At 37.8% G+C, this 27,007-nt stretch overlaps 1 protein-coding gene across 1 annotated transcript; it reads right to left on the bottom strand.

Moving 5' to 3' along the window:
- Positions 1-1,192: 1,192 nt before the first annotated feature.
- vstm2l (V-set and transmembrane domain containing 2 like) lies at positions 1,193-27,007 on the bottom strand. Its single transcript, XM_012870486.3, has 4 exons — positions 26,780-27,007; positions 8,107-8,276; positions 4,224-4,268; positions 1,193-2,384 (listed from the first exon to the last, which is right to left on the bottom strand). The coding sequence occupies exons 1-4, from the start codon at positions 26,892-26,894 to the stop codon at positions 2,085-2,087; spliced, it is 630 nt and encodes a 209-aa protein (XP_012725940.2). The 5' UTR covers positions 26,895-27,007; the 3' UTR covers positions 1,193-2,084.

Below are 27,007 nucleotides of genomic sequence, written 5' to 3'. Positions count from 1 at the left end.
CCATACTTCACACTAGGTTTGGTGTTCTTGGGATGCAATTCAGAACTTTATGGCACAAACTCAACTCATCAAGTTTGGAGGAAAAATAATGCTGTTTTAGTTTCATCTGACCACATGATATTCTCCTATTCCTCTTCTGGGTCATCCTTTAGCTCTCTGGCAAACTTCAGACGGGCCTGGACATGTACTGGGTTAAGGTGGGGGACAAGTCTGGGACAGAGGATTTGAGTCTCCCTCTGCATGGTGCTTTACTGATGGTAGCCTTTGTTATTTTGGTCCCAGCCCTCTGCAGGTCATTCATCAGGTCTCTCCGTGTATTTCTGGGATTTTTGCATGGGGCCCCAGATCGAGGGAGATTATCAATGGTCTTGTATGTCTTCCATTTTCTTACAATCACTCCCACTGTTGACTTATTCACACCAAACTGCTGCCTATTGTAGATTCACTCTACAAGGTCTACAATTTTCTTCCTGGTGTCCTTTGACAGCTCTTTGGTCTTGGTGAGGGTTGAGTTTGGAGTCTGACTGTTTGAGGCTGTGGACAGGAGTCTTTTATACACATAATGAGTTCAAACATTAATATACTGTAGGTAACAAGAGGAGGACAGAAGAGCTTCTTAAAGAAGATGTTACAGGTCTGTGAGGGCCAGATATCTCGCTTGTTTGTGGGTGACCAAATGCTCATTTTCTACCATAATTTACCAATAAATTCTTTAAAAATCCTAAAATGTGATTTCCTGTTTTTTTTTCTCATTTTGTCTCTCATAGTTTAAGTGTATCCATGATAAAAATTACAGACCTCTGTCATCAAGTAGGGAAACCTGCACAATCAGTGGCCGAAAAATACTTTTTTGCCCCAAAGTATACGTCCACACACTGCAGCTTACTAATGACACTGAAGCAAACGTCTGTTTAGCCATTAAGAAAAGGACATCAGATATACACATATTCAGAAATACATCCAGTCAATGCAGAAATGGAGTAGTGCTGCTCTCTGCTGGTTGAAAAGATGAACTAATCAGCGTTGAAAAGCAGGGTGGATAGGTTGCTTGCGTTACTCAGGAGCTGGCGGCAGCAAATCAAAAATATCCAAAGCAGAGAAAAGCACGTCTGCATTAGCCACTAATCCAGACGTTTGATCAAGGTATTTAATAAAACAAACAGAAGCAGCACAAATAACAAACAGTCCAATCTGAGCATTTAGTAACATGCTTTATTATAGAGGAAACAAAGATGATACCAGTGAATGATGTCAGGTATAACACGACTAACTCAACAAAATGCGTACGGTTCAATATTAATTTAGGACACACATATAAAAACAAAGTTTAAGTTCACATAAGATTAGAGGACACCAAAACTTCGGACAGGGTTTATAAATTAAACAGTAGTCTTTCAACTCTCAATTGACTGGAATTCAATTTATTTACCAGAACAAAATAAATAAAACCTATTATGTACTTTCTTCAGTTTAAAGCATTTCTGGGGTCACCCTGCCTAATTTTTCATATGATTCAGTCAACGACTACATCATTTATATGCAAATATAAACTCAATATGAATGTCAAGCCTGTCCCGGAAGAAAACAGGTTCTCTTTAACAAATCACTCATTCTGCTTGTTTTTTCTGGCATTTACCAAATAATCACGGTAATTCTTACTGATCTAGAACAGGAAATATTTAGTGAGTGTTATTGTCAGACTATCAGGGCTAAGTGGTTTGTTGGGTGTCTTTCTATACAATGTTTGGATCTGGTTCCAACTGTGCATGCTGTAACGTCAGTTTCCTTGTAGCTAATCATTAGAAGCTAATGACAAAATGTCACTTTATTCACTCCTTGTCGATACTGCACACATACTTTTGAAACAGCAGCAAAAAGAATAAAGTAAGAAAAAAGAACAAGAACAACCAAAAATGTCCGGTTACATAGAGCCCTCTAAATATCATTCACAAACACGGGCTTCCATGCAACAAAATCAAACAAAAGAAATCAGATCATTATGCATGGAGTACCCTTTCAGAAATACCATGTCTCCAATGTCAGAAAAGAGGTTACAGTCTCTCCACAGGAAAAGAATGCTGACTCTAACGCACACAGCGCCCCCTGCAGTCAGCACTGCTGTGAACTGATCTCTTTCTCAGTTCCCGGCCATTGTTTTGCTGTAAGTGACTCCCCTTTGAGTGGTGTTCTAGTTCCGGCAGCAGATCGTCTTCAGACTCCCGAAGCCTCTTGGGCTCCACTCGGAGGTAGGCCTGGACACAATAGCGCTGCTCCACCGGGCCGCTGTGGTCAATGACATGACACTCGTAGGTGCCCTCGTCTGCTGGTTTTACGCTGGAAAGGCGGAGTTTGTGGGAGATGTTGCTGCCAGCCACCTTTACCACCTGTCAAGAACAGAGGCAGTGTGCTCTAAACTAAAGACTGTTGGAAATTACATACAGTATCAACAGGGGCAGCAAATTGCAGGAGAAAAGTGTTGAAAAAATTACAAAATAAAAAGTAATCATAACATCTGTTGACTCGTAACATCTGTTGACTCATAACATGTGTCCAAATTGATTTTTCTGCATTCCTATTCCATTTTCGGTTTATTTTCTTTGTGTGTGAGTCTAAACCATACATTTCAATGGCAAAGGGAACCAGACAAACAAGGGTGTATGTATCTTCTTCCATATGACTTCATGCTGGTCTCTGATTGGTTACTGAAATATCCTCAGGGTGAAGCTCTTTGCGCCAGTGGCCAATCAGCGCTTTTTGTGTAATTTATTTTATCCAATCAGGTTAATTAAGGAGACCTGGCAATCAAAGTCACACCCCTGACAGCTAAGAAGCATAGTCATGAATGTCAAACACACAGAAGCAAAAAACTAAAGGACACGCTGGCCTGGGAATATCTCTGGCTTCCTCCAGAGGAGCTGGGGGAGTTGTCTGGAGAGAAGTAAGTCTGGGCATCTCTGCTGAATCTGCTTCCCCCATGACCTGGTCCAGGAATCAAAGACTATGAATGCTTTTATTTCATGTAAGTGCTGTCCTGTGTCCAAGTTACAGGGCGATACAGGGCTATGCTAGTATAAAACTGACCTAAGACTGAAATGGTTTACATTCCTGCCAAACAATCCTAAACATACAGTTAGAGCTAAAACGGGATGGTTTAGATCAAAGTATATCTAAATGTTTGAATGGCCCTGTCAAAGTCCATACCTAAATGTGATTGAGAATATGTAGAATTAAATTAGGCTTAAAATGGAATTTTAACAGAATACCTAAAAGGACTTGCGGCCATAGTGAACAGTGGTTCTACTCGGGCACAACATTGCACGTCCTTATTTGTAAAAAAAAAAAAAAGTTAAAAGTTAAAGTTAACTTAGAAGGAAAAACCTTGAAAACTATGTATTCTTTTTACTTCCTCTTCACAATTCTGCACTTCTTTGTATACGTCTATCCCCTGTAAAAAACAACAACAACTCAGCAGTTTGTGGTTGTAACATGATGCATCGTATAAACCAGGGGTGTCAAACATAAGGCCGGATCCGGCATTATCATTATATAAAAAAAAAAGATTTTTTATTTTTTTTCCCAGTGTCCTGTCTGGCAATGTGGCAATAAGATGCCACAAAGAGCTCGTCAGATTTTACTTTCACAAGTGGACAAGATAAAAGGAAGAGAATGATAAAACAATTATTGAAAAAAAAACATGTATTTTGTTTAATTGAAAATATGCAGTTCCTATATTGTCCACGAGGGGTGTTTTAATTAGCAGATTAAGCTTCAGGTGTGGAAAAATTTAAATCATTTCTTAATTTTTATTTGTTTGATGTATTTTGTCATGCAGAACAGTGTTTTTAAGTTCCAAAAAATGTGAATAAATGTTTTTCAACATTGCATAATCACTGATCAGTTCTTATGCATAATGCACTTAAGTAAATGTTAAACTGAGTAAAAGTATTGTTAAAATTGCACATACTTTTCTTAAAAACGCTGAGGTTATTCATAATATATTGTGTAAAAGTGAAATTATTTAATAGAAAAATCAACAACAAGTCCACATTTATTAGTTCTATTTAATCTTGCAATGAGTTTACTCGTGTGGCCCTCTTGAGATCAGATTAAGCTGAATGCGGCCCCTCAACCAAAATGAGTTTGACACCCCTGGTATAAACAAAAAATAAAGGAGTATGAATCGCTTCCAAAGAATAGTGTTTTTGCTCACAGATGCTCCTTACACTAATTTTGGTGGCATCTTTTGGCATTTCCTCCAGAATATCAACCTGCACAGAAACAGAAAGTAGATTAGGCAATGTAAAACCATCTTTTAGGCAAGCAACATGAAACATACATGTCAGAGGATTTTCTAGCAGGGTTCCGTATTTTCTTCCTCTGTTCCTAACACTTACAGTTCAGTCTCAAAAATGTGCACGCTTACATCAACATGCACACCAAGCATGCGCGTTCCTACTAGAAAGCGTCTAATTATGTATGCAGCTGCACAGAGGTATTCTTTTGGGCATAGGTATGAATTATGCATGGAGTGAAGAGAGATTTTGAAAATGTATTCCTTTCTCAGAGCCAATTATGGTGTCCAGAGGCACAACAGGGGAGTCTGAGTCCTTCCCCCCCAATGGGAGAGAGTCAACCTGTTTCCCTCGTGCTGGCAAATGCTAATCAGCAATTATACCTTCATTTTTATGCCAGAGGCTCTCTGCAACAGCTAATATTACATTTCAATATGACTGATACACAGTCAGCTTTAAACTCAGCTCAAGCAGTCCTCAAAAATGTTTGCTCTCTGCAAGACAGTTGGTATTCAGCTGGATTCGCAACAGCTCAAGGACATAAGAGATGTTCTGAGGCTCGTTTACTTGGAATCAAATGGGGGAATTTTTTACAACCTTAGGCCCATTAATGCTTGTATAACTCAACTCACAATACCGTGTTTGATAATTTTACGCAACTAGAACTTTCAAGAGACTTTGAAAACACATGATACTGGGCATAATTCCACTCTGACAAGTACCCAGTAATCACAATGAGAAAATACTGCTTCTGGTGGTCAGTGAATTATAATCAAATCAAATTACATTAGGTTTTAAGACACACAGACGATCTCTATTCTGATCTCTATTCTTGCTTTAGTATTTATAATGCTCTGTATTGCAAGCATTACATTATTTTAAGGAGCAATAAGCAAAATTTCATTATTTTAGATAGAAATATCTACAAAATAGTGATGTGAAGAACTAAAGGGAATATTTCAGATGGACTATGGTATGACGTCATACCGCATCTCTCAATTAGGGCTATCACGATTCATCGAATGATTCGAGGACCTCCATTCATAAAATTAATCCAGGCAAATTGATCTGCCTCGAGGCTTTGTTACATTGTTTATCTATTCAGCGCACTGTGTTCCGGCCAGGTGGCTAATGCTAATGATAGCCTAGCCTGCTAATACATGGATGCCAAGTGTGGATGTCTTCTATGGAGACAGAAAGCAGCAGGCAAAAAGTGCTGCAGAAAAAGAGACCTAAAGTTTTAAAGGTGCAGGGACACTTAAAATTAACCAGAAAAGAAAACTGTGTAGCTTGATATCTACTGAGTTTCTAAAATAACTTTAAAAGCAGGTTCCACTACAAACCTGCAAAGACATATTAGAACTTTCAATTTAGAGAAAGTTTGGTTCTGGTTCTGTCGATGTCTTTGCAGTTTTTGTTTATCTGTGCAACAAAAAAAGTTTGACTAAAATATTACATAGTTCTGTAAAAAAAAAAACGTGCATAATATAATATGCAAGTTAAACTTTATGCATTTTTTTGTTTGTGACCATTTTCACTACAGAGGCAGCAGCACTGTATTGATGCTAAGTGAACCAAAAAGGGCTGACCTTTTAATATTTTAATCCTAGAACTTTTCAGCTGCAAATTTACCCTTGGTTCTCCACTTATCTGGAACAAACTTCCAGAAAATTGTAAAGGTGCGTAAAGCCTGAGTTCCTTAAAATCAAGAATAAAAACACATTTGTTTAGGATTGCCTTCAACTGTTCTAGTTAACTGAATCACCACTTCTTTGTTCTAATTTCTATCTACATTTTATTCCTACTTGCTTTTATTCTGTTTTAATTTGCTATATTTTAATCATGTAAAGCACTTTGCATTGTCCCTGTACTGAATTGTGCTATATAAATAAATTTGCCTTGCCTTGCCTTGCCTTGCCTTCTTATTCAAAAAAGAATTGCGTTATTTGCTAATTTGCTTTTTTCTCCTTTATTTCTATAACTCATAAAACAAGCTCAAGTAATTATGTGAAAAATCTATATCCGATTACTTGATTAATTTTCAGAATAATTGATAGAATAACAGATTACTAAACTAATTGTTTATGACAACCCTACTCTCAATGTCGGTCTCCAGTCTCTTCTTTACAAGCTGGGCTGGCTGCATGTGCATGTACGTGCATGTGAACAGCTGCTACTCAGGGCTTAGTCCCTCCCAGCCCTAAAATGCCACCGTCAGAGCAGCACAGCATTGGAGCAACATGGCAGAGAGCATGCCCAGCAGATTAAAAATGTTCTCTTGCTAACAGCAGTATAAAGTTATTAGTTAGTCATTATTCCTTACATCTTCATTAAAAATGTACCTCTGAATGGTGATGCTGTTTTGCTGTGTATTTATTCTTTCCAAATCTGCACATAGGAGGAGACGCGTGAGAAGGGAAAGGGGAGTGAAGGTAGAGAGAGGCGTGGCTTGTCATACATCTTGTTTTGGTCTACAGCCAGTGCTCAAGCATCACCTAGTGGTGAAATATCACTTATTGCTCCGTAAGGAGTGCAAACAAATATCGATTTGAGAGTTTGTTTCTGTAGTTACATTTGAAGTTATAATCTAGTCACTTAATACGGTAAAGTGTGAGTGTTTAGAATTGTAAATGACTAATATCTACTTTTAGGGGGTTATACATATAGTATAGATCTTTGCTTTTATGAATCTATTCTAAATCCCTGTATAAATGTTAAATTGATTCATATATTGGATAATATGTGACCAGTGTGATTTGTTACGTTTGTTGGGCCCAGCCATGGGAGGAACAAAAAGGACTGAACTACACACAGCAAACAAGAGACTGGTAAAAACTCGCAGAAAGCATAGCATTAACCCATTTTCCTGCACAGTTCCCAGGAAGGAGTCACAGCTGAAATCCCCAGAGTAAGAGTTATGAAATGCTGTGCTGTAGCATGCTTTCCACCAGCTGCATTGGGGTGACACCGCAGGAACATCTTGATCTCATTGTTCGAGTTAAAGACTGCATCTCCGTCCCAAGAAACCTTGGATCCAAAGTAAATCATGGTCTGCTGTTTGTGTATCATCTCTGTATTTTGGTCAAAAACAGGACTAGCCACAAGAACCTGGCTATTCCTGAGCACTCACAGAAAAGAATCCGAATGAATTATAGCTTCCCTAAGAAGAGGTAGTATCTCCGATTATGTAAAATAGATTTTTCAGTTGAATTTCTTTTAGAGGGGTCTAGTCACGTATTTTGACTTTATGAATTTCTGAGCAGTAGCTCACTCTACATACAAAGGTTTTCCAATTAAATAATTGTGCCCTGTTGAATTAGTATATTTTATTTCTGTCATTTACACATTCTTTTTGCTCTATTTGTTAGGAAACAAAACACTTTTGTGTGTATACCATTACAAGACCATGTGGCCAGAGTATTGTACTATGACTATTTAACGCCCCCCCCCACAAACACAAAACATATATTTATCTTTAAATAAAACAATATATGCCAATTGTTCGTCCTGATGGTGTTTACTTAATCCTTTTTGAGCCTGAAAAGAATTTTTGCACCTCTGCGATCAGCATAAAAATGTTGGCAGAACCACAGAGCTATCAGAAAGCATTGTTCTTGATCCATTGCTTCTCTTTTTTGCACATAGTCTTATTAAGGGTAAACAGAATAAATCTGAATATGTCATATACACTTGAGACATTACCTATTGTTCTTTTTAACTAAAAGTGATGGTGTTTAAACTTTAAAATGTTCCTGCTTGACAATATTTGATTGCACAAAGAAGAAAGCAAAACTGGTTATGCCGTTTAACTTACCGTGTTAGTGATTTGTGAAGCTGAGCCTTGTGAGTCCTTGTGGTTCCTGATGTACCACCACTGGATTTCCAGGGAGAACGAGGGAGAGCCTGCCCCGCGGAAAGAGCAGGCCATCTCTATGTCTTCTCCAATCTGTGTTGTAACATCATGAGGAATCTCCGTAAACAGAGCTAGAAGAGGGAAGAAAGAGTAAGAAATGGAAGAAACCCAAAGAAAAGGTAAGAGCTAATTTTGATCTGAATACCCAAAAAAACAAAACAAAAAACGTATGTTAGCACTTGTGTCATGTTCCAAAGCATAGAAAGAAAAAAAACAGACCATTAAACTTTAAACTGCAGTTAATGCAGAAGTAATGATCCAAACAAAGAAGATAACATCTAACATTAAAATCCTGGTGTCCACTGTTAATCACCGGCATTGCTAGTCACCGTCATCCTGGATACAAAAAAATTAAATAAAACTGGGAAGTAAATCATATCAAGTAGAGGGCAAGTAGAGGCATGTGGCAGGGCTTGGAAATATGGACTAAAAATAATATTTTGATATTTTTAGGCTGAATTCATAAAGTAATTATAAAAAGGCATCGCTGAAACAAAGCTGTATCCCACATGTCTCACAGGTATTTTTTATTTTAACAAACAGTTGTAGATAAATATGAGAAACAGCTGTTTCCTGTAACCTACTTATTATAACACAACAGACCATCTCGATATAAACAGTATAGTCTCATCTTACACTTCTTTTTAAAAAAAATCTCAAAAATTTTTTCAGTCCCAATATACTGTCCAGCCCTGCCGTGCAGTGGAAGTGTTAGTGGAAAAGTGGCATTGGGGTAATAGGGGGTTTTCACTGACGTCACTGGCCAACTTCCGGTCCGCCATATTGGGGGGTACACTTCCTTATCTCTAGTTGTCGTACACGTATTATCGTATTGCGAATGGATAAGTACGCCAGCACGCTAGAGCGACCAGATAAGGACGTATATCTGAGGAAATGTTCCGTGATCGACCATATGGACCCGTATGCCCTCCACGGTGCCTTGTTTAGCCGTAATCCAGATGATTGGCCAAATGTAGAGCACGGCGACATAGTGCATTACCTGGTGTTCGGTGAAAACCCTCTGCACACTCTTGAGGAAATGAGAGCTTACAAGGGTCTAGATGCTCACAACCAGTTCACATCTGGTTATGTACATCAAGGAAATCGCCATCATACGTGGACGGGTGAGTTTTAATAAGATGGTAAAAATGTAAACAATCCGACGCAAATGCGGCGCATGCTTCTGCGGTGGCTGACGGCCGGCGGCCGGCGGTGCGCGAAGGCGCTTGGCTGCAGGGCCGATCGACGCCGCTCGCGGCTTTAATTATTTAAGCAGAACAATGACCAGTGCAAAATTAAGTTGTATTTACCGTATTGGCGCCGGTAGGAGCTGCAGATCATAAAGCCAGCAAACAGTGGGAACACAGTAACTCGTTCAAAGGTAAGCTGCGCTCAGACGGGCTCTGGCACATGCTAACCGTTAGTGCTAACAACCACTCACGCATGTAATGTACTTTTAACTAGCTGCTATGTGTTTCAAACGTTTAGAACACACTCTCATTGACATCGGGATACTGTGCAAAGTTATGATCGGTCGTCTTACAGCCGCGATCCAAGCGAGCCGACGACTCTTTGTTATCTCTAACAGTTGTTCTCCATGGTTGCGCCTCCAGGCAGGAAAGCGGTGGAAAATTAATCTGTTTCTATGTTTTTCCCATGGCGATCATGTGTTGCGCTGTTACAGCCCACAATACAGCAACGGTTTACCATGGTTGAAATCAAGTTAAGGTGAAATTAATCAAATTAAAACACGGCTGAGAGAGGGAGTACAGTACGCGGTAGTCATAGGCAGTAGAGGCTGCGGAGGCAGTCAACATGGCAGCCGCGGAAAGTAATAAGTCATAACGCCCAAGCCCTATTATTAATATATTCTTCTTACATGTTTTAAATACTTAACAGTTAATTACCTGTGACAAAGTGAGCACCGCAGACTCTGGCGTATTCCAGCTTAACACCGTCCAAATCGGACCTGGATATCCGTGTCAGCCATAGGTGACGGCGTTGTTCAGAGAGCTGTTTTGTTTTTTCACACTGATTCACTATTACGGCTGGTAGGCGATAGAAAGAGCGTTGATCTCCACCTCCACGGGCCGTGCAACCAACCATTAAACACGTTTTCCCCATTGTTCACTTCCAATACTGCCTAAGGCGTCATACAATGCAGGTCAACGGTGCGAAACGACTGCCACCCAATATGGCGGACGCGCTGAGTAGTCACGTGAGCGTGACGTCAGCTGAAAACCCCCTATTGCTCCGTCAAAAATTCAAAAGCCTGGTTCTAACAAAACTGCAGAGGCCTGTCAGATGTGAGACGCAACATCTTTAAAAAACAAGATAGGAAACCAATTTGCCTTACAATTAAGTGTGTAGGGTTTAATAGTTTATCTACTTGAGGATGATGGCTCTGACTATGCTTCACTGGAACCCTAGATCCTTAGAAATGTTTTAGGTATCCTTTCCAGATCGACAGATGTCAATGACTCAATGACTCATTTGTTCCTAGCTTGTTCTGTTCTTCAGATGAGGGAGAGTTACTTTTTCAAATCTTTTAACCTACTTGTTGTCATACAAGTTCCATTTGAATTCACAGGTCGAGTTTTGGCTAGTGATAATTAACTGTGCTTTCAAGAACATGGTTAATCAGAGATTATTCACACTTTAACAAAGGGGGTAATTAAAATTTCACCTAAGCCAGGTTGCTTAGGATAGCTGTATTGCCTTAATAAATATAATTATCTTTTGAAAACTGGTTTTAACACTTAAGTCTAAAACAAAAAGCAAAAAAAAAAAAACAAATTTAAAAATTTAAAAAAAAGGCAATATGTACTAGAACAGATACTTTTTCAATGTACTGCATATGGCAAACAGTGTTGTGTTGCATTACCACCACAAACTCGCAACACATATTTTGAATGAGGTAAAAACTTACGCTCAGTTGCATTCGCAACACTTGTTTGGTAGTACTGAAGCAAGATGATATTCATTAAGTGTACCACTCTCCCTTTTCACAGCCACAAGGTTGCTGGTGTGTATCTTTCCTTAAAGTCTGATCCTCTAACAGGGTTGGATAATCCCTCTGACAGTCGTCAAAGTACATTCTCAGTTCGCTATGCAGACATCCTCCTCCCAAAAGTGGTTGTAGAACATGACTTGGTTCAAAAGCAGCCTGCATGCTGTGCACATGTAACAGGCCTGTTCAACAGACATCCTGTTTTCCTGCTTGAATCACAACAGAATCACCCAGAAATCAATCCTATAACCTTGGCAGAACACTAAATCAACACAAAAGCTGACTCCACTTGGGAAATTTCATGGCCCTGTCTGTAAAAAGATGAAAAACATGAAGTTCTGAAGGGAGTATCGACTTCCAGGGAAATTGTCAGCACACCAGCCTGTCTCATTTATAATGCTTGAGAGCTGGTGAAAAATGGGTTTGCTTGGCTTGGCCTCATCTAAATATAGATTTTCATAAAGGCAGTACTGTCAGAACCATCCATAAGAAGCAAGGGACTTGTGTTTGAAGAGGTAGATCGGCCACCTGCATATTTAAATAAGGGATTCCTTTGTGTTTTTTACTTCAATTTTCAGCGAGCAGTGATAGCTGCTCACTTTCCACAACAGAGTCATTAAAAATTCAGAGGGTGCCTTATAATGAAAGGAGGTAGTGGAGGATATATATATATATATATATATATATATATATATATATATATATATATATATATATATATATATATATATATATATATATATATATATATATATATATATATATATATATATATATAAAAGTATGTATATGTATGTTTGTGTGTGTTAAAATAGGCAACGAGAGCTAGAATGAGTGCAAAGCCGGAATGACAACTGTTACTGTTCGTGCTTCTTTGTATTGTTTGCATGAGCAAGAGAGGGAGAGGTTGTGAGCATCAACAAACAGTTTTGGGCTATCCTTGTCAAAACATCACAGAAAACAACTCAAGTCTTTTTAAATTAGGACTGCCATGCAATCAGGTAGGCCCCAAACGCCCCTATTATTCTCACCTCTAAACTGGACTGCATTATTATTTTGTCTATGTTAATTCAGCACAAACCGTAAGTTACACCCACACAATACACAGATCAAAACATGCAGCTTGGACTTGAAATGTGTGCTATTACTTTTATTGGCATTTTGAGATACCATTGTGACGTAATTAGCCAAAAACCAAAATACAACTCATCACAACGCTCAATCGTTTATTCTCTTCCTGCTCTCGGTGAAGGCGGTCGCTTTTCTTTCTCCTCTCCTGTCCTTTCCACTCGCCCTCCCCTGTATCTGCTTCTATCAATTTAGAAGCAGATACAATTTAACCAAATTATGGATGTGGTCAGCTGGACTCTCAACACAATTGATCAGATTTTTTTAACGAGAAGACTGGGCAAAGGAGAGCCGTTGTGCCCCGGCTAAACATCTGCAGCTGGGCATACGTTGGACTTCTGGGAGGAGGATTCAATTCAATTCAATTCAATTCAATTCAATTCAATTCAATTCAATTTTATTTATATAGCGCCAAATCATGAAACATGTCATCTCAAGGCACTTTACAAAGTCAAGTTCAATCATATTATACAGATTGGGTCAGATTATACAGATTGGTCAAAAATGTCCTATATAAGGAAACCAGTTGATTGCATCAAAGTCCCGACAAGCAGCATTCACTCCTGGGGAACCGTAGAGCCACAGGAAGAGTCATCTGCATTGTACATGGCTTTGCTGCAATCCCTCATACTGAGCAAGCATGAAGCGACAGTGGGAAGAAAAACCACCCATTAACGGGAAAAAAAACCTCCGGCAGAACCGGGCTCAGTATGAACGGTCATCTGCCTCGACCGACTGGGGTTACAGAAGACAGAACAGAGACACAACAAGAGAAACAAAAAAGCACAGAAGCACACATTGATCTAGTAATCTGTTCTACATTAGATGGTAGTAGCGGGGATCGTGTGGCTGTCCATTTTGTTGGTCGAGGATGTTGAAAATGCATTCAAAACTGGATTTACGATAACAAGATTTTATGCTTTTTGGAGCTGGCGGTAAACTGGAGTATCGAGAAATTCTGAAAACGTCCCAGCTGTTTAGGCCAATGTCAAGACTGCTTGAACTATGTGAGGGATATGTCTGCTACCAGCCCTCAGACTGAAATGTTGTGTAAGCAGAACTGCAGGCCAGCTCCGGTTCCTCAACTTGCTGGCAGGATGGAATAGATGTCGGAGACATTGGAAGATGGGCTTTGGCAGAATGACCACAAATTTGGCTGTTTGGAATCACCATTGAGATATACCAGTAAGACTGTAAGCAAGACAGGAAAACAAGAGTCTGCTTGCTTGACAATAAATGCTATTATCAGAATCTGGCCTCCCTGTGTTGGCCTCGAATGGCGTATCATCTTAATTTCTCCTGGATGTTATGTAAACAAGACGCTCTGTGACATCTGTGACTTGCAACAGAGTTCTACTGAACTACCTGATAACAATCCATCACAATCAATTACTTTTGCTGCGAGAGCTATCTGCCAGTCGACAGACTAACACATGCGTACATGATTACACACGATTACACACATGATTACACGGCATAGTCGTTTTCTTACTGTCAACATACTTTTAAGGCTGCTGTCATTTTCAATTGCCAGCAGCTGATTCTCTTCTTGCCTAGACATACTGGATTACTCTGGTTTGCTCAGCAATTGGAGAGTCTTTTGTAGTTGGGAAGTAGCGGCAATACCCTAGGGATTACCATCTTATTTCTGTGCAGAGTCTGTGCTACACATATTTGATTTTGGCGCACCGCCACACCAAAATAAAAACTGACACACCTTTAGAATGAATTAAAAAATATGTTAAAACAATGTAAAGTATATGATATAGCATAACTATTGTATATTTGCGAACTAATGCTCCCTATTCCCTCTGTGTGGTCTCACAGGCACAGGCAGCTGCCTCGTCCTGATTGCGCTGCACACAGTCAGAGCAACGAGAGCAGCGAGGAGGCCTGCTCTGCTCTCACATTGCAAATGTATAACGCAAAGCTGCTGATGATTCTGTCCTGGATTACAAAACTGGAAATGAATATAATAAATACAGTTTTTATTATAGTCTCTTTTTTCCTCTAATTGTTGCGCTAATTACCAGATTGCCACACACCTTGAATGACTTATTCACCTTGTTCAATGTGTCTACCTCTGATTATTATGTTTTTGGTAAAATTAGATGTACATAGTGTGGATCCAGGCAATGTATACAAATTCATACATTATTTCATAAAGTAATGTTGCATTTCAATGAGATTTTAATGACACATTAAAAAGTTCTAGAGGCATTTTTTGGCTAGCATTTCCCTGTGAGGAACACAATGTACCCACTCACATTCAGATGCAACCTCCTTAATCTGAGCAATTAAACCAGACAGCTGTCCTGTCATGGCACCAGCACCCTCGGTGCACATGCTGACACAAAAAGGTTTTCCTGATATATTATCATCCAGCAATTTAAATAATTCGGCAGCTGTAGTTTTAGTTTGCAATAACAGTGCACATAATAATGCAGCCTCATGCACATCCTGATAAAGATATCACACATAAACAAGTAGCATTGCCTTGTTGTCAATATCTGTAGACTCTTCATCCTGGAGTGTGTACCACAGGGATGCATCTTCTCCAACAAACGTGTCTCAATGTTCTCTGCTTTTTCTTCAAAGGGCCAGGTGATGATGCATGCTGAAAGAAGCACTTATGCTATCTTTTCAACTACAGTCCTATAAATTGATGGCAAAAATCTTTAGTGGTGGGCAAGATCAACTCTTCACCAGCAGTGAGTGGCTTCCTAACCTTAGCAATATGGCTAGCCACCAAGTGACGATGCTCTTAGTGCACTTGCATTTGTTGATGTGGTTGCCCTCAGTAACTGCTTCTGTCCTTGTTTACACTATTCTCTTTCTAAATACTCAAAAGGCTTGTCTTTTAATCCAGAATGTTTGGTCTCCATGTGGGGAAGCAGTTTTGAAGGATTCATTAGTACATTAGAGAGCAGGTTATGGCATCTTATGCACAGTGAAATTGGTTTGTGGGAATAACCTGTCAAGATAAATCCATACTTTGACTCCTTTGATTATCTCTTAAACGCAGCTTTTTGGAACTTGTAGACTTTTCTCCTGTGTCCTCACTGGGCCTTTTCCCCTTTGCAAAGAAACTTTCCAGAAACATTTGTATTTTTATTTATTTATTTTGTTAGCCTGTGGGTTTAATGTTAGCAATAACCTTGGCCGATACGTGCATCAAGCGATACGTGCATCAAGCGTGAGTCATAGATGGATGTAACGTGAGAATCCGGCCATTTTCAAAAATCTTCATACTTCACATTCAGATAATAAATAAAATGGGAATAATATTTAATATATTCTCTCTGTGTGGCCGGACACTAAAGGACCCACAGATTAGTACCGGTCTGAAGCCCGACCGCTGCTTTACAGAACAACGTACTCATACAGTTTTAAGCCACATTAAAGCAAAAGAAGGGTTCCCGTTGATCCTGATTCCCATGCTTTCAATATATCAGGTGCTACTTTAAATCAGTGCCACGGTCATATAAATTGACTCTCGCCAGATGGATGTCGTTCTGCCAAGCTTTACACACCTCCACACATCCATCTGGAATCGTTGCCATTGGGAGGGATTTCAATACCACATAAAATGGACGACCCAATCAGGATTGCCGGGCGGGATTTTCATAGGTGTGACGTATCAGAGAAGCAACTGTTTGGATTCAGACAACAATGGTGTCTCAAAAGCAAGCGGTAACATTGATACTGCTATTTCATCAGTATTGTTAAATCTACCGGATATCAATTATTTAAAAGAACACCAGAGTTGTAACAGTTTTGAAGGCTTTTGTTAGTGGAAACGATGTTTTCGCCATTCTCTCGAATGGGTTTGGCAAAAGCTTGATCTTCCCTAACATCCGTGTCACGGGTTGGTTTCTATGTGAGTGCTTGAAGTAGCACATCAGTAAAGATGATGAACAAGTGGTTTATCCAATGAATGCAAGGATTTTTGATAAGGCCCCTCCTTCTGAAATTCACCTTAACTTTATTCAAAATCAACATATTTTTCATGCTTTGTTATATATATTGTCATTTCTAAATCTATATTAATGCAAATGTGAATAAACAGGATGAGTTACAGAATAAAATAAAGTTTTAGATGCAGTTCAGAACAATGTGTTGCAGTCAGGGCATACAGTACTGCTGGAACTCAAACATGGAAAGGGGTCAACTGGATCTTTTAAAAATAAGGCTTTTTGAAAACTTCAAAATAAACCACTGATATTTTTTAAGCGTTCCAACTGTGTTGGACTTTAGAAATAAGGCCTAAACATACTCTACAAAATAAAAGCCTTCATTTTTCATATAGCAGATTATTGCTGTTTAACACTACTACTGGAACTTAACCAATATTATAAATGGGAGTACATTGGCCTTTAATAATAAAGCAGAAAGTTGCTATAATAGAAGCCAGCCTGTCAGAAACAGTGCCCATAAAAAGCATTGCAGCAGATCATATTATACCCCCAAAACAACAGAAAAATTACATTTGTTGTCATGACTCCTTTAAGGTAAAGGAGCTGAAAAACAATTCCTCTGTTTTATTTGCACTTCTTCACTTGAAAAGTTGTTTCATCATGGGATGTTTGCCAAAATCTATTTCACAAACTGCTTGTGAAGTGTCATTCATTACAAATCCAATGAGAAGAAATTCGCTCCAGCCTTTCGCTGTAATTTCCAGCTGAACAGTATGTGGATAGGTTTAATTTGCTAAGGTGATGAATGGATCTAATAATCACTGACACTTAGATGGAATGTGTAATCAAGACACCAGGAAGCTGCAGTAAAAAACGAAGGTTGCAAGGAAGCCTATCTTGATCTTCAAAAGTGTTCATCTTGAATATAACAAAATGCTAAATAGTCCAGTATGTTAGCTTATTGAGTATGGGAAACACTAAGATATGGGAAACAAGTTCTAAGTACTCATGGGCTGTTTCTTTTGAGTGCAGCTGAAAATATATTATAACAAATTAAATCACAGTGATAGAACAAAATACTTTTGTAATTGACAATATAATTGAATGCTATTACAATCTTTTTTAAGGTTCTCTGAGATTTTTACTGTAAAGATAAGAGATATTTATAAAAACAAAACAAAAAACAGTGATTTTGCTGGAAAGTCAATAAGTTTGTATTTGGTTCAGGATTAGTAATGAGGCATACTGGCAGATTCTCCTTGGGGAAATAACCGTTTGTAGAGAGACCTTCAGTGGAAGGTAAAAATAATGAAATATGAATAGCATGAGTAATCAAACGAGCAGCTGTCTGCTTGTTGCCACCCATACTTCTGGCTTGAGGAGTAAATTTTTCAGAGCCCCTGGGACATAGGTTTCAGAAGCTTTTTCTGTGTTTCTGACAAAGAAGTAGCAACATGATGTAGCACAAGTTGTTTACATCATATACCGATGTTCACAGGTTTCAAGATGCATGCTGTACTGCATCTTAGGAAAGATAATATTACAAGTGCATTTAAAAATATAGGATACTGTGAACAAGTTTAATATTTGCTGTCACTCCTTTCAAAAATGAAATCTGATATATATAGTTTTAATAAACAGTGACAGATTTCAAGCCTTAATTTCAAGACATTTTGATGATTATTGCTTACAGTTTATGCAAAACACAATTTAGTTTCTCAGAAAATTAGAATTATACATAAGATATAAAGAAAAGGGACTGAAATGTCAGACTTCTGAAAAGCATGTTCATTTCTATGCACTCAGTACTTGGTATGGGCCTTCTTTTGCATGCTGCATGCCAAAGAGGCGATCAGCCTGTGGCTCTGCTGAAGCACAATGGAAGCCTAGGTTGCTTTGATAGTGGCCTTAAGGTCATCTGCATTGTTGGCTATGGTGCCTCTCATCTTCCATCTAGACAATAAGGTCAAGCCAGTGTGCTGGCCAATTAAGCACAATAACACCGTGGTCACCAGGGTTTGGTAGCTTTAGCAGTGTGGACAGACCCAAAGTCCTGCTGGAAAATTAAATCAGCATCTCTATAAAGCTTGTCAGCAGAAGGAAGTACAAAACAATTTAAAGTAGATGGCTGCATTATCTGTGAATTTCAGTAAACACACTAGGAAAAAAAAAAACAGAAGGTGACATGGCAGGCCAAATCTGTTTCATTTTGTAGCTGTTTTTATGTGATTGGTTTGAAGTTTAACTACAGTTCTTTTTCTTTTTTTTGTTGCCTGTTTTGGTAAGTAACATGCCTATGTCCCTTGTGTTGTACTAAGCAGCACTTTTAATCAGACTAGTCTTAACTTGTGTCCTCAGCAGGTATGTTAAGAATATGCATGCAAAGTGAATGGGGATTGTTTCTGCCATCAGTAGGTTATTTTATTTTAAAACAAGTTATGCTCAAAAATATTGTAAAATCTAGCAGATCTAGATTTTAAAGAGATTTTCATTCAATTAAGAAGCAGGAAGGAAGAATGACAGGTAACCTTCAAAATATAACCATGTATAAATTTAGACGATAGAGACAGAAAGATGGATAAACAAGACAAATATTTTGAGAGACAGAAGGTGGCTGCTCATATATTAATGGAAAGCTAAGTGGAAGAAAGTAGATGTAAAAATCAAAATATTAATTCTGACTGACCTGACAATCCAGGGGGTTAATTAGTAGGTCTCATATGGTGAATTAACTCCTTCAAATAAGAAAACGACACTGGCTCAAACTGCTCAAAAACAGCCAAAAAAGGACCAACAGAAAGATCAGAGCTATTTGGCATGCCAGGAACTTGTCTAACATGCCACTTTTTCAATAAAATATGAAAGAAAACTGTCGCATATGGAGATTGATGAATTAAGTAGAACCAGAGTTGGAGGATTAAGAATCGAGTCAATTAAATGAAATAACACCCTGGGTGAGTGATTACTGGTTAAAATTAGATTAGACAAAATCTGACACTTTTCCTCCTTAATTGACCTCTGATACTGAACGAGACTATCTCTTAGTATTTCCAGAAATACTAACAATTTAGTTTTTCGCCATTTACATTCGGCTTTATTGTCTCCTAAATGCACGAGTGACATCATTTAACCAGGGCTCAGCTCTACGTTTAACAGGTTTGAATTTATTAGGAGCAGCAAATAAAAAGAATCAAGAAAGTTATCAGGACTGAGAGCAATACTTGACGATAACATAGGATGAAGGTGCAGCTATTATCCTTTTTAATGTATAAAGATTGAGGTACCCACATATCTTTCATTTTGTCAGTAAAAGTTATTTAAGTTAAAGTTAAAATAAGTTAAAATGAACAGCTAAATGTTCTGAAAAAAAAGACTTCTTTGTAATGTATGGTCATGGGTATATGAAACAGTTGACTGTCAACACTAAGATCTGTTCTTAATAACAATAAATATGTCAAAGATAACAGTATTACATCTGTAATAATCAATATATATTTATAGCAGCAGCAATAAAAATAAAACCTATTACATTTTCTACGTTTTTATTTAGGATTTTGTGTTAATATTGAGCTAATATGGTAAAACTGTAGTACTTTTACTCAAGGTTATTATTCTATTAGAGTCTCATGCCAGCCTACGTCAACTTGGAACAAGATACACACAAAAAGTCCTTCCAACATAGCTTAAAAATAAACACAGATACTCCAGCTCTTCCTGAATATAACACTAACTCTCCCTGTGTCTCGAAGTAGCAGCGACATAGACTGATTTAGTCAGCTTGGACTCAAGGCTCAAGCTTCTTTTTTTTTTTCCTATATCAGCATAACATTTGATTGTCCTTTTTAATTTTCCTTTCAGCCTGCTTGCTGTCATTAAACCTTCTCTTTGGGGTTTGATCATAGAACATTGAAGGTTCCTTTAAAGTGTTCTCTTTTTCTGTGTTTACATTAGGGCTGGTGATATGGCTTAAAAATGAAATCTCTGATTTTATTATGCCAAATACGATGACTTAATTTTTTTTTGTCATCCTTTTAATTTCACAAAAATAAATTATTGTTAAAACATATTTTTTTGTCAAGCATTTCGTTTGGGAGTTGACCTGAATTCAAAGTGCAACTAAATACATTGTAAAACAGATGGCAGGCCATGCCGTTATAAACAATGAAAATATAACAAAATGTTTGCTGCTAGCGGTTTTACACAAGGAGCTAAGAACAGGCTCCACTTCACTTGTGTAACTTCAAACTAACTTAAAAAAAATAAGTAAATGAGTAAATTAAAGTTCCCCGTATTGTGGTATGAAACATATTTACAATATTTTGACAATATATTCAAAAACATATATCCAACATTGCATGCTATTCTCTTCATGGAAGCTCAATGAGTGTATTGGTAAAATAAAATTCAGATTTTCCAAAAATTACATGTTAAAAAATTGTAAATTTAAATTAAGACATATGCATATTTTCTACTCACAAATGACAAAGCATCCCTTCAAGTGAGATTTACTTCAGCCTTCACGCATACTATAGAGGTGTACTTTGTTTTAAGCGTCCTTTTTTGTCCCTGTGTTTCTAATCAGGCCTCCGCCACCCTCCACAGTGACAACACGACTCTATAATCTGTCCACCCCCACTCCGACATGCACTGTCAGAGCACCATTAAATCGAAAGCCAATAAAAAGTGCCTGGGCTGGCCAGCCTCATTAAGAGGACACCTAGCAGAGGATTCCCGACACTTTGGAGGCCCTAATGAATTGGTACACACCCCCGCGTTGTGAAGGTGGAATTCTTACAATGGGTGAAAGGGAGAACTCTGCAGAAGAATACCAAAATTGCTATCACATGTTCAAGAATAGTACGTTTCACAACAACCATCATTATCATCTCTTTTGTTATGCCCTTACTATGCTTTATCCAAGTACTAAAATTTGCTCACAAATGCAATTTCAGCTTCCTCCCCATCTGAGATCTGACCTCTTTATAAGTGTTGCCGGTAAGAATCATTATTTGTTCAGTGGATGCCGCTGGTCTGTGTAACACTGCATTTGTTCTTCACGCAATTTTTTATTTGTTGTTGTTGTTTCATGTGATTCAATAGACACCTCAGCTCAAGCAGTAAGTAGGGTACAGCGGCTAGATGAGCTTATCTGAAACGTATGAGCCAAGGTTGACTCTAACAAGCACTCTTCAGAACGATGCACACAGCCTCCCAGCTCTGCATGAAGTCTCAGCTTCCCTCTGCTCGGGCAATCTATCAAACACTCTAGTTTAAAAAAAAAAACGAAAGAAAGAAATCTCCTGAGGATCACCAAAATATAAAAAATAAATAAGTCTGGTATCTGCTGCTGAAGCAGCTTGTGTGCTCCTCAGTGTGAAATTTTTTTAAATTTCTATGTCTACAATTAGACCTAAAATTATTTAAACCTCACAAAATTAAATATACAATTTTTTCCATTCAACCAAATGAGGCTGAAGTTGGTTTCCAATTCTAGCTTGTGATTTCGGAAGCAGTTAAAAGGCAAATCCACCTAATTTTTCACTCCCTTGCGTATCTTTAATCTGATCTAGTTACTTGAACTCGTTAAGATGCATTAGATTATTCAACACTAATACAAGACTGTTTCACACCCAGTGTGTGATTTGTGAACCCTTTGATTTCCGAATGTTTAAGATGGGCAATATTAGTGCTTGTTTTTCTTGCATCTGGACCACATTAAAACTGGTCCATTTCAAAAACTCCAGTACTTAGACTCTTCAAACCTGGACTGGGTTGTCCTACATTAATGGGAGACTCATTCAAACCCATTTTGTAATTTGTGAAACCTTTATTTAACAAATCGGTTATATTTTCCACAAGAGGTTTTAAAAAGTAAGACTAAGGCATGAAAATGTGGCAAAATAGGCTTGCTCCTTGCACAAAATAATCAATATTTGCAAAATGGACATTTCAATACTTGAGACGACTATCATTTTAAAATAGGATATTTTATTTGTTAGGACATTATAGTATATTATATTGTTGACTTATTTGGTCTAAACTGCCATATTTTTTAAATGAATGGTGGGTCTATGAAATACAAACAACAATAAATGATCCTTCTTGTGATTTCTTTCAAAATACATTTTCAATTGTGAGGTATTACAAAGGTTTAAAAAAGGTTTGTCAAAGATCTGGATTTTTAAAGGTCCTCTTTATTGATATTGTGGTAAAACAAAGAAAGAAAAAAAATACTCAATGCCATTTTCGATACTGTGGCACAGGGTTATTTCTGGTTAAGAGCAAAAATGATTTACGAATTGACAAACTTTAATTTTCTTAATCAGTACATAGTCAATATTTTAGGGACAAACTATGGAGGACTGAAACTGACTGAAATAAAAATAAAAGCAGAAACATATAAATGGTCCAATAAATATCACTACAAGGCTGCTTGTATTGATTTGAAATTGCTTAAATAAAATGGAGAAAAATTGCTTAAATAAAATGGAGGAAAAAAAACATGAGGGTACATTAAACATGTCTAGTGAAGAAGTAAGTACCTCATAACTTTATAACGCTGTCAGCAAGAGAATGGTTTGATTCTCTGGCTGTGCTCACCACCATGTTGCTCCAATGCTGCGCTACTCTGACGGTGCAATTTTATCGGCAGGAGGGACTGAGCCCTGAGTGGCAGCTGTTCACATGCATGTAAGTGCACTCGTGACCGGAGAACAACACAGGGAGATCCATCTAAAAAGATACCCTTAGTTATTCACAAAACTATTTTTTAGTTATTTTTATTTTAAATAATTAAATTTTGCTTACTGCTACATTAAATCGTAAAACATGGTAAATACATGGGATATTTTAAACAAAGACATAAAAGTACTTCATTTTTTTAAATTAATTTGTACATTTTAAGTGTATTGATTTATTTATTGAACCATATACACACTATGAAAAACCACCTCAACATAAACACCTTCTCATTTTCACATGTTGTCTAATAGTGACGTTTTTTCTGATAAAAGTGCCAAAACTTGTAACCTTTCTCTTGACGTTTTATGTTTACCAACAGATATCATACCTGAACAAGTCTCTCATAATTTTAATCTTGTTTTGCAATCTAATGTCATTGCAGACATGTGTAAAGCAGCTTTTATTCTCCCCTGACAGAAATGTTGGGTTCCCAATGTGTTAAACAATTATTGTCCCGATTCAAAACTTTGTATTTTAGCCAAGGTTTTAAAAAAAAAAAACTGGTTAATGATCACCTAAAGGAATACTTATGTGCAGCTAACATCTCGTCATCATTTTGGTTTAAATAAACAGTAGAGTGCAGATACAGTCACTATAAAAGTCATAAATGACATTGTTGAAGCCTTGAATGCCAATAACTAATGTACTGCCCTTTTCATTGATATGTCTAAAGCATTTGACACTATTGATCATACCCTTCTTTATCAAAAGCTGCCACATATTGGTTTATCAGATAATGTTGGGTCTCGGTTTTCTAAAAGTCAAATCATAGACAATGTGTGCAACACAGTGGTATGTTGTTAGAATACTTAAACAAACCAGATGCATAGGGGGCAGTGTACCTCAAAGCTATAACCTATGTAAGCTAGTCAGAGTCCTTTAAAATAAAAGCGATGCTGAATGTCATTGCGCCTGTGTAAAACATCTGACCTCCAAGCGCTTTCTCTCCTTTTCGCCGCAATAAATTTCAGCGGCTGGGCTTGGAAAACAAATAAACAAAAAGCATCTGAACCAACTGTCATGTTTATAATGTTCCAAGTTATGCTTTTCTTTGAACTCTCAATACTGAGGTGAAAACAGGAAATGTATGTGGGCCCAGGTAACATCAATTAAAATATTGATGTTACCTGGATGTCGGGGGAATAGGCATAGAAATTTTGCCTATTCCCCAGACATCCGGCTACGTGTAGACTAGGGATGAGACTAGTCCTAAATGCTAACAAATAGAAAGTTCCACAAACTCTCATAAAAACAATGACAGGTACACCAATAGAGTTTGTTAAGTCTTGTTGAGTACCTTAGCATAAAAAGGTGAAAATAAGTTTTCATTTAAGTCACAAATTAAATATGTTGTAAAGATGGAAAATATAAAACTAGTGTTTTTCTTCAAAAATAGATCTTGCTATTCTTTCAGTGCAAGGGACCATCTTGTCTTAATGACCTTCCTGCCTCTGTTAAATGATTTGTTTATGTGAATGCATCTGCCACCTCTCTTAATATGTTGGATGCTGTCTAACATGGAAAATTACACTCCATATCAGAGTATAAATCTGGCACTTATCAGCGTACCTTATATTCTCATCTATCATTTTCAATCCATAGACTCGTGTATACATTTTCATCTATAAAGCTATCCTTGAATTGTCTCAACCTTATTTGTCCTCCTATATGTCAATTAAACCATCCAGACACAGACTTCGCTCACAGGACTTTGTCTCCTTCGGTGACCACAGGATCTAAAACTATCAAAGTTTATTCCTCTTGGAAACATTTTTTTTTTTATTTTGAGATATATAGAGAAATCTTGTTCTGAAACTAACTGATTTCTGGGTCAACTTTTATTAGCTTGTTTAATCTGAATCAATTGTTTTAATTGTTTGTATTGTTACCACGTTTGTAATAATTTTATTTTTTTTATCAAAAAGGATTTCTCTTGTAAATGAGACGTTGGATCTCAATAAGATCACATGTATAAATCAAGGTTCGATAAAATCAGATAAAAGCGTCAAAACAATGCAAAGTTCATGAGCTTTTTACTAGGTCAATCATTTGGTTGTTGTATTTGATTAGTTTTAAGCCCCATTTACACTACCCTTTTTTAACCGATCCATGCTGAGTTCGGCCCGGAAGTTATGTTTCGTTATAATTGTGATATTTCGTTGTTTGTGGAGAGTCAGGCGAAGAAGGCAACCTTTGGTGAATTTACTTGATGGAGCCGGCTTTTGGGAAGTGGATAAGACAAACAAACGTCTAATCAGGGCACACAGACACAGGAAACAATGACAGACGTTGAGGTTCGTCACACTGCTAAGCAGAATCATCACTGGAAACCGTGTGGCACGGTAGGGAAGCTAGTATTTTTATGAATGTCTGAAACCGCGAAATTAGTTAGCTGACTGTGAGGAGATGACGTGGTCTGCTCATGCGCTCTTTGTTATCAGAGAAACAAGTTACTGAAGAAACGGGCCGAGCCCTACTAGCGAACTGGTCTAGATTTAGCACGGTACGGTTGTGTCTGGCACAGTTCAGTTCAGTTTATGTTCCATTTACACTCGATAGTTATCTCAGTTACCGAGCTCTGACCGTTCTCGGCACCGTTAAAAAAGGGTAGTGTAAACGGGGCTTTAGTGTATTGTTTCTGTATTGAAAGTATTGTTTCATACTTTCAATTTTCTGAGGTTTATTTCTTTGAAAAAAATCTAATTTTGAGGAATTTCTAAATAGGCCTGACATCTTTAGATTTATTTCCCTCACAGGTTTAACTTTACAATATATTGTGCTGAAACTGCTGCAGCAAAGAAGGAAATTATGCCTTTTGTTTGGCAGGAGCAGACTTTAGTGTCTTTTTAAACTTTCTGAATTTTGCAGCAGGGATAATGTCTCAAAAGCCAGGTTGTGTAGCAAGATTTGCTTGAGTTAACATTCTTGAACTTGGACCAAAGTACATCAGAAGCAATAAATGAAGACTTCATGAAATTGTGCCAGCTAGTGAAAATGGGGTTTCTTCCTTTAAAGTATACTCTTCAGGATTACTTTGGGTAATGTCAATAATATATTATTATGATTATGGAATATTCCACACTAATAGAAGTTGAATACCAGAAATGTGGCAAGATTTCTGAGAGCGAAAGCCTTTAAATAACCACTGCAACAAACTTTAGATTTAAAAACTAATGGAATTTTAGGTGTTGTGTGCTGTTTGTAACAGCAAAGCTACAGCAGGGGAGTGAAAATTAGGATTTGTGCAAAGATGAAGAAAATATTATTAAAGTTAACGTGTTGCAGTGCCATGTGCTCTTTACACTTGGATGGTTAACACAAAGCTTTTTCTAAACTCGGTAATACTTGTAGACAAGTAAAGGATATGTTAACAATATGCAGGATTCTTTTGCAGAAATCTTGCCATCGTCCAATCCCACTCACCCTTATTCCATCAGATGCTGATGGCTGTTTTGATGCTAAATGTTTTCTATCTTTTACAAATCTGCACTTGGTTTTGTCATGGTTAATGGCTTTTACTTATTATCCCGTTTGGATATAGTGGAGTTTAATTAGTAGATAACTACTAAAAATGTGATATTTCCAGTAAAGCTGATTTATATTCAAGTTGAATAGCATAACTTAATGTATACCTCAGCTGTCATGTGGAGGAATGAAGGAGAGAGGGAAAAAGGACAAATCCTAACCAAAATCAAAAGTAGTATCCAACAAAATCGACCAAGATATGGGTTTTGATGCAGTATTAAAATCAGGATCCAACGCTCATGGAAGAACTTACCATTTCCAGAGATGTGATTATCCACCTTTACGTATCCGTCACGCAGACCTGCGTTAAGTTGAACGTAAAGTCCCGCGTACTGTAAAATCCCCATGATCAGTCCGAAGGATCCCATTGCTGCAGCTGGTGTTTCAAGCAGCTGAGTTAAACTGTGACATTAGGAGGAGAGCATGGACAGCAGCTGATCTCCCCCCGCTGGCAGCCACACACGCGCGCACGCACGCACGC

The sequence above is a fragment of the Fundulus heteroclitus genome, chromosome 20, assembly GCF_011125445.2.
Source record: "Fundulus heteroclitus isolate FHET01 chromosome 20, MU-UCD_Fhet_4.1, whole genome shotgun sequence".
In the NCBI taxonomy this organism is placed as follows: Eukaryota; Metazoa; Chordata; class Actinopteri; order Cyprinodontiformes; family Fundulidae; genus Fundulus; species Fundulus heteroclitus.
This window is presented reverse-complemented; position numbering and strand designations above follow the sequence as displayed.